Source organism: Lathyrus oleraceus, chromosome 7 (assembly GCF_024323335.1).
Source record: "Lathyrus oleraceus cultivar Zhongwan6 chromosome 7, CAAS_Psat_ZW6_1.0, whole genome shotgun sequence".
Classification (NCBI taxonomy): Eukaryota; Viridiplantae; Streptophyta; class Magnoliopsida; order Fabales; family Fabaceae; genus Lathyrus; species Lathyrus oleraceus.
Window position 1 is genome coordinate 300,376,368 of NC_066585.1, and position 7,444 is coordinate 300,383,811.

The following is a 7,444-nucleotide window of genomic DNA, read 5'->3' on the forward strand; positions in this document are numbered from 1 at the left end:
ACAATTGAATTAGGGTTTCCTTGGGAAACAATCCTCAAGCCCTTTGGTTTATCTTGATCAAATTGGAAAATTGAGATACTTTGGAGGCATATATGATGATTTAGAGATTTGGGAACCATTGTCATGCTTGCTTTCACTTTCAACTGGCCACTTCAATGGGCATGGGGGCCTCCTAGGAGCCCTGGATCACATGATTGCTCAAGCTTCAAAACAAACAAAGTTAATGGCATATTTTTATGATTTTGGTTAGTAAAAATAAGAAAAACAATAATATACAATTCAAGCATGCTTGGTGGTCTCAAACCAACTCACACAAATCCCAACCCAAGGGTTAAGGAGCCAAGATGCTATGATCCTTGAGGCAAGTGCATTGAGCAATGATATGATGCCATGAGGGATCTTAGGGTCAAAATTAGGGTCTTACAAGAGTCACCATCTATCGTACCTCGAAAAATGAGAACACGACTTAGCGAAGCGGAATCGCACGCTCGCGGGATGGGCTGAACATAGTCGTCCACCGAACTTTATTTATTCCTAAAAGGGAAAGGGAAAATATTGATAAAACCCAAGAAAGAACGACAATGATATTGGTCGTCACAACCAAATCAGGGTTCGGGAGTCGATTACGCAAGGTGAAGGTATTAGCACCCCTCATGTATGTTGTACCCAATGGGAACCATTAGGATAGTTGTGCGTGTTAGTGTTAGCTTAAAAATGTTAGGCTTCTCGAGTTATTAGGAGGAAATAATAGGACAAGGAGAAAATATTTTGGGATTTTTTTTATTAATGTGTCTGACAAGATTTATAAATCCTGCTTCTACGTATCTCTAGGTGCAATAGAGAACCCAAGGCTTATGTAGTTCTGGGTAGAAAATGTTTGTTTGTTGGTCGATTTCAGCAAAAGCTACTTTGTGTCAATCGACGAAAACATTGTTGGCTACCCAAAACAAGTGGAGAAGGGAACGCTCGCATCATAGCTGAATGGATTTACAAATCAACATTTGTGGGCAACATCGCAAGCTTACTCACACATTCAAGTGGACGAATCTTTATTTTTGGGTCGTCTTTAGACAGAGTACCTTTCCTTTGAGAAAAGAGTTTGAGGATCAATCGCACGGCGGCGAGAAAATAATTTGATTGGTTTGAATGTGTTTTGAGTAATGGTGAGAACTTGGATGAGCGAGATATCCATCTCGAATCCTAGCCTCATGAGCCCGTGGTATCCACCACGTTCCGTTTCCATCTTATTTGCAAAAAGATTTGATATTTTTAGGTGTTTTGAAGATTGATTGAGAAAATATTTTAACGGACAACTTGACGTTGGATCAAATATTTGAAATTGATTATGAAAATGGTTTGGAAACGAAATGATCATGAATGAAGTCAAATCGATGGTAAGAATGATCTGATTTGAGAAAGTTGCTCGATATTGGATCGAACTTATTTATCTTGAAAGAATTAATTTTATAAGGTCAAGTTGCTTAACTAAGTCAATTGAATTAATAAAGTGAAAAGACTATTTCTAATTAGAAAAGTTACTCGATTAACTTGGTTAAATCAATTAACTAGGCTAATTAGAGTTAATTATCAATAATAATAAATTATAAATTGATTCAATTGACTAATCAAGTTAATTTAATTTAATTAGAAAAACTAACTAAAATAATACTTAATCAATTAATTTTTACTAACTAAAATAACTAAATAAATAAGGATTAATTGAGTTTTTGAAAAAAAATTAAATTTAAATTAAAATAGGTTTGAGAAAATAAAATGAAAGAAAGGGGGATAAAAGTGCAATAGAGGGGAAATAAGCTAGCAAAAATAAAAGAAATATTGGCAAATGGGTGGCCTAAGACCCACACATAAAAAAATAGTAAAAAAATAAGAAAAAGCAAAATGAGGTTGGGAAAAGCGGACCAGTCTCTAAGCGCCACGTGGCACATGCAGAATGCATCAGAAAAATGGAACGGTCGACTGTGATGAGATATGGGCTTATTCAAGAACAACAACAACACTCATTCTTATTTTGGTCATAACTTGCTTCATTTTTCATGAAATTAACAAATGGATAATGAAAATTCACCTACTCAATCTCACGAGCAACATAAGATGCTCATAATTGAAAAATAAGCAACGAAAATATGAAAATTAAATCACATTCAATCATGTCTGCTCATGGAGGTTCAAGAATACTTTAAACTCTTGATTTTTAACCAATGGAGTTTCCATGCAAAATGGTGATGATTAAGATACTAATTAAGTATAATAAGAATAATAATGCAAAGGAAAATTAAATAAACAAAAATTAAACAACAACAAATCACTTTTACATATGGAGGTTCAAGAACACTTTTCAACTCTTGATTTAAAATCAATTGAGTTTCCATGCAAAATGGTGATGATTAAGATACTAAATAAATAAAAGCAAGAATAAAATTTCAATAGAATTAAATAAATGACGAGTATAAGGGATTATCTAAAATAAAATTCAATAAAGAAAGAAAGAAATGACTTGAAGAAAAATGAAGAGTTTTGACTTAACTTATGTGAATGATTTGTGGTCTCATTTGTTAATGAAACGGGGTTTATTTATAGGCTCTAGAATTAGGTTAAGGGATGGTTTAGAATTATGCAAATAGTTTGATTTAAGCTCAAGAGAAGAAGAGGAAACAAGCTAGTGGAGAGAAGGAGGAGGAAGAAAGCTTGGAACCCATCATCATCACTTCATCACCATCTCATCTCATCATCATCTTCAACCTCCCCATCCATTTCTTAAGGTGGGTTCTAGGTAGAACTTTAGATTTGGAAGTTAGGGTTAATGAACCATGAAACTGATAGTATGATAGGTGATATTATAATGATTTCTTAATGAATCATGTGAATATTTATTGATGATACTTCTATGTGTGTTTTGTAATTGTCGGATTCTTGTGACTTAATGATATGGTTGTTGCTTTGAAGGTGTTGTTGATATGTTTAATGTTCATGTTAAGAGATTGTTTGTTAGAAATAGAGTAACATTATGCATGTTGAAAACCATTTTGAGTAACAGAGGAAATGAAGTTTCTGTGAGTGAAAAAGTGGAAATGGATTCGGACCAACCGATTGGTCCTTAGTTCCAATCGATTATACAAACTTGCTGTTTTGTATAAAAGGAAATTTTAGCAGGACCAATCAATTGACAGGGGACTCCAATCGATTGCACAAACTTTTTGTTTTGGAAAACTGGAAATTTTTAAGGTGCCAATCGATTTGCACTGAGGATCAATCGATTGAACCTCTGCATTCTTTGAAAAACAGAAATGTGAGAGGGACCAATCGATTGGGCTTCCCCAACCAATCGATTGGCTTATACCAAAAACTCCAAAATCCATTTCTTTGGCATTTCTAAATGCATTTCATTAACCATTAATCATTTGTGATTTTATACTTGAATTAAATCAATGTTAAATGTGAGAATTACATATTGAATCTAGTGAGTTAACCTAGTGATCAATTTAGGCAATAAGTTAGACTTATAACTTAGATAACATTAGAAGGTGACATTCATTCGTACGATGCTTATTCGGAGGTCGTAAATGAATGGTTCCCATAGTTGAGAGTGAGACGCTTTGTATGGAACATGCCATGTTATTGCTTGTATCTATTGGTGAATGAAGTCACAAGTGATTGATGAATCTTGTTATGTTTTGTGGAACCGATCACGTATTCAGAATGTTTTGCCCTTGGTGGTGCACATCCATATTTGATATGCTTAGATGAGTAAGAAATAGGATGTGATACCAATGATTCGTGCCTCAATTGGGTTTGAGCCCCAACCACGGCGGACGTGGGGGAAAGGTGGACACCTAAGTGGGTTAGAGTCCCATACGGTGAAAGATACCCTAAATGGGTTAGAGTCCCATACGTGTGACTGTCACTTGAAATGAGTTTGGAAATCATAGAAGACCCGATATCCACCACGAAAGTCGAATCGTACGAGCATGCATGAACTGGGCTTGCCCTAGACGTAGGTCCGCTCAGGGATTGATGTTTCGTGAGTCTGAATAGTGATCTTGTTTTGAGTTGTGAGAACTTAGGAGCATGTTTCCATACATTGTGAGTTAGTTCCCCATCACTTAAGTCGTCTTTCCCTTGTTGACTTAAGTCTGATATTGATTAGAAAACCATGTAATGCCTAGTGTACCCATAAGAGGGAACCCACTGGGATTATTATCTCACCCCATATTGTTGATTATTTTTTAGGTAGTTCAGAGCAGGTGAAGGGTAAGGACAAGATAGAGTGATGTTTTGCTGACCTGATGTTTTGGATGGCGTATGTGCTGTGTAGATATTTTTGAGATCATTCTACAATGATCTAGCTCCTAGTTTTATTTTGGGCACTTTTGTGTATATTTTGTGCCATGTAGTGTTTTCTTTTGGGCATGTAAATATGTACACTTTTGCCGCTAGGCGCTTATGTATTTTAGTACCGGTATTATACTATGTATAATATTTATTCTAGACATATATTATATGTGGGTGTTACAATTGGTATCAGAGCAGGTTGTATCCTCGACCTAGCCATGAAAATTTATAAGTATTTCTTTCTGCCTCATATGTGGGTTGTCATCATTGTCCTTGATGTTATATACATAGTATTGAGCCTGATCAACTTAATTCTATTTGTATGACATTCAGGGTCATGGCTGACAGACGCAGAGGTCGTGGTAGACCCAGAACTCAGAATTCAGACTCTGAACCGCCAAGTGGTAGTGAAGGTTTTCAATGGCCTTAGTTTGTGCAACAGATGCAGCAACAATAGAACCAATTCATGTAACAGATGATGCAATAGTGGAACGGTGGTCTTCATCCTCAAGGGGTCCCACAAGAAGCTGTAGGTGGTAGTTTCCGGGATTTCTTTCGCATGAATCCTCCTGAGTTCCATGGTGGATTAAATATTGTGAAGGCTCGTGAGTGGGTAACCAGCATGGAAAGGATTTTTCAGATAGTGCATTGTAGTGAAGAGAATAAGGTTATATTTGCTTCTCACATGATGGAGGGTCCCGATGTGAGATGGTGGGAGAGTACTTCGACTCTTATGACCAATCAAGGAGTACCTAGGGACTGGGATCATTTTAAGACTACTTTCCTGGATAAGTATTTTCCTAGCTCTTTGAGGACCCAGAAAGAATTTGAGTTTCAGCAGCTTAGATAGGGTACTATGACAGTAGTTGCGTATGCTGAGAAGTTCGAAGATATGACTGCTTATTCTAGACAGGCCGAGTATGCACCGGATGAGAAGTGGGAGATTGATCAATTCCTTTTTGGTCTAAGAGGTGAAATTTCTCGTAGTGTTTCTCAAAGGGAATTCACTACTTATGATGAATTGATAAGGAAATGTTATGTGGTTGAGAAAAGTTTGAAGAAAGTTTAAGAAGAAAGGGATCAATATAGGAGTGGGCATAAGGACCAAGGGAGGCCAGGTAACTAGTTTAGGCCCAGACCTCAAGATTTCAAGGGAAAACAAGTGCAACTTGTAAGACCTAACCATCCTCTGCAATGTCAAGTATGTAAGACGTCTCATTTTGGAAGATGTGTCGAAAGTGGAATTAAATGTTTTACTTGTCAGGGGGGACACATGGCTAAGGATTGCCCTCAGAATAAGAATCAGATGCAAGGGAGGAGCATCGACTGAGTTTATACTTTGGATGCAAGGAAGGCTAAGAGCAATAATGCCTTGATTGTTGGTACGTGTCTCATTAATGATCATCCTTGTTTTGTATTGTTTGATTGTGGGGAAACACACTATTTTGTATTAATTCAGTGTATTAAGCATCTTGACCTGCAAGTAATTCCTTTGTCTCCTCCTATGGTGGTCACTACTGCCATGGATGATGTGGTTGAGATATCGTTGATTTGTGAAAATTGTTCGCTCTCGGTGAATGGTAGAATTTTACATATTGATCTTATTTGTTTACCACTTAAGAGGGTTGATGTGGTTTTGGGGATGGATTGGATTTCCGCCTATTCGGTGTTTATTGGATGTGAAGAGAAGTTGATTATTATTCCATCTAGTGAAACTACTCCAAAGGATGTATTAACTACTATCTTAGAAGGTACGATTGGCATGGTTATTTTCTTATTTAAGAAGGAAAAGTCAGTTCTCTTAGTTCTCACCAAGGAACCTAGCGACAATCTGAAGGTTACACAAATCCCTATCATTTTTGAATTTCCAGAAGTTTTCCCTGAGGATGTCACTTCTCTTCCTCCTGAAAGGGAAGTGGAATTCTCTATTGATTTGATACCTGGGACGGCTCCAATCTCCATTTCTCCGTATCGTATGGCGCCACTCGAGTTGAGAGAGTTGAAGGATCAATTGGAAGAGTTGTTAACCAAGCATTTCATCTGACCTAGTGTCTCACCATGGGGAGCTCCAATGTTACTAGTGAAGAAGAAGGATGGTAGTATGCGGTTGTGTATTGATTATCGCCAGTTGAATAAAGTCACCATTAAGAACAAGTACCCTCTGCCAAGGATAGATGATTTTCTAGATCAATTGAAAAGATCCTGTGTGTTCTCGAAGATTGATTTATGATCGGGCTATCATCAAATCAGAGTTAAGAATTCGGATGTACTAAAGACCGCATTTAGAACCCGATATGGCCATTATGAGTTTCTTGTAATGCCTTTTGGTGTGACGAATGCCCCTGCTATTTTCATGGACTATATGAATCGGATCTTTCAACCTTACTTAGACCAATTTGTGGTGATATTTATTGATGATATTCTTATTTATTCTCGTACTCCACAAGAGCACGGAGAACGCCTAAGGATTGTTCTATCAGTACTGCAAGAGAAGCAACTTTTTGCTAAGTTAAGTAAGTGTGAACTTTAGATGGACGAAGTGAAGTTTCTTGGTCATGTTATATCACAAGGAGGAGTATCAGTAGATCCATCTAAAGTCGAAGCAATTATTAATTGGGAAAGATCGAAGAATGCTTCCGAAGTCAGAAGTTTCTTGGGTCTGGTAGGTTATTATCGAAGATTTATAAAGGGTTTTCGCAGATAAATTTACCAATGACTAGACTTAACTGAAAGGAAATTCCTTTTAAATGGGATTATAAGTGAGAGCATGGTTTCATGAGTTTGAAGGAAAAACTAACAACTGCTCTTGTTTTAATCATCCCTGATCCTAGTAAGTCTTATGAAGTATTCTATGATGCCTCTAACAAAGGGTTATGAGGGGTGTTAATGCAGAGTGGTTAGGTTGTAGCATATGCCTCTCGTCAGTTGAAGACTCATGAAGAGAACTATCCAACTCATGATCTTGAACTAGTTATCGTTGTTTTTACTTTGAAGGTGTGGCGACATTACTTGTATGGAGTATGTTTTGAGATGTTTAGCGACCATAAGAGTTTGAAATACTTATTTGACCAGAAAGAGTTGAACATGAGACAGA

General features: G+C 36.9%; 1 protein-coding gene across 1 annotated transcript; it reads left to right on the forward strand.

The window, feature by feature from the left end:
* The first annotated feature begins 5,206 nt into the window (after positions 1–5,206).
* On the forward strand, positions 5,207–6,394 carry LOC127103533 (uncharacterized). The gene is made up of 2 exons (XM_051040785.1): positions 5,207–5,413; positions 5,810–6,394. The coding sequence occupies exons 1-2, from the start codon at positions 5,207–5,209 to the stop codon at positions 6,392–6,394; spliced, it is 792 nt and encodes a 263-aa protein (XP_050896742.1).
* The last annotated feature ends 1,050 nt before the right edge of the window (positions 6,395–7,444 follow it).

What these genes read in the sequence shown, in the direction of transcription:
- LOC127103533 (XM_051040785.1), top strand. Translation starts at nt 5,207, where the DNA reads ATGACAGTAGTTGCGTATGCTGAGAAGTTCGAAGATATGACTGCTTAT. An exon ending in TTGAGAAAAGTTTGAAGAAA is followed by an intron (nt 5,414 to 5,809) that starts GTTTAAGAAGAA and finishes GTATTAATTCAG; the next exon opens with TGTATTAAGCATCTTGACCT.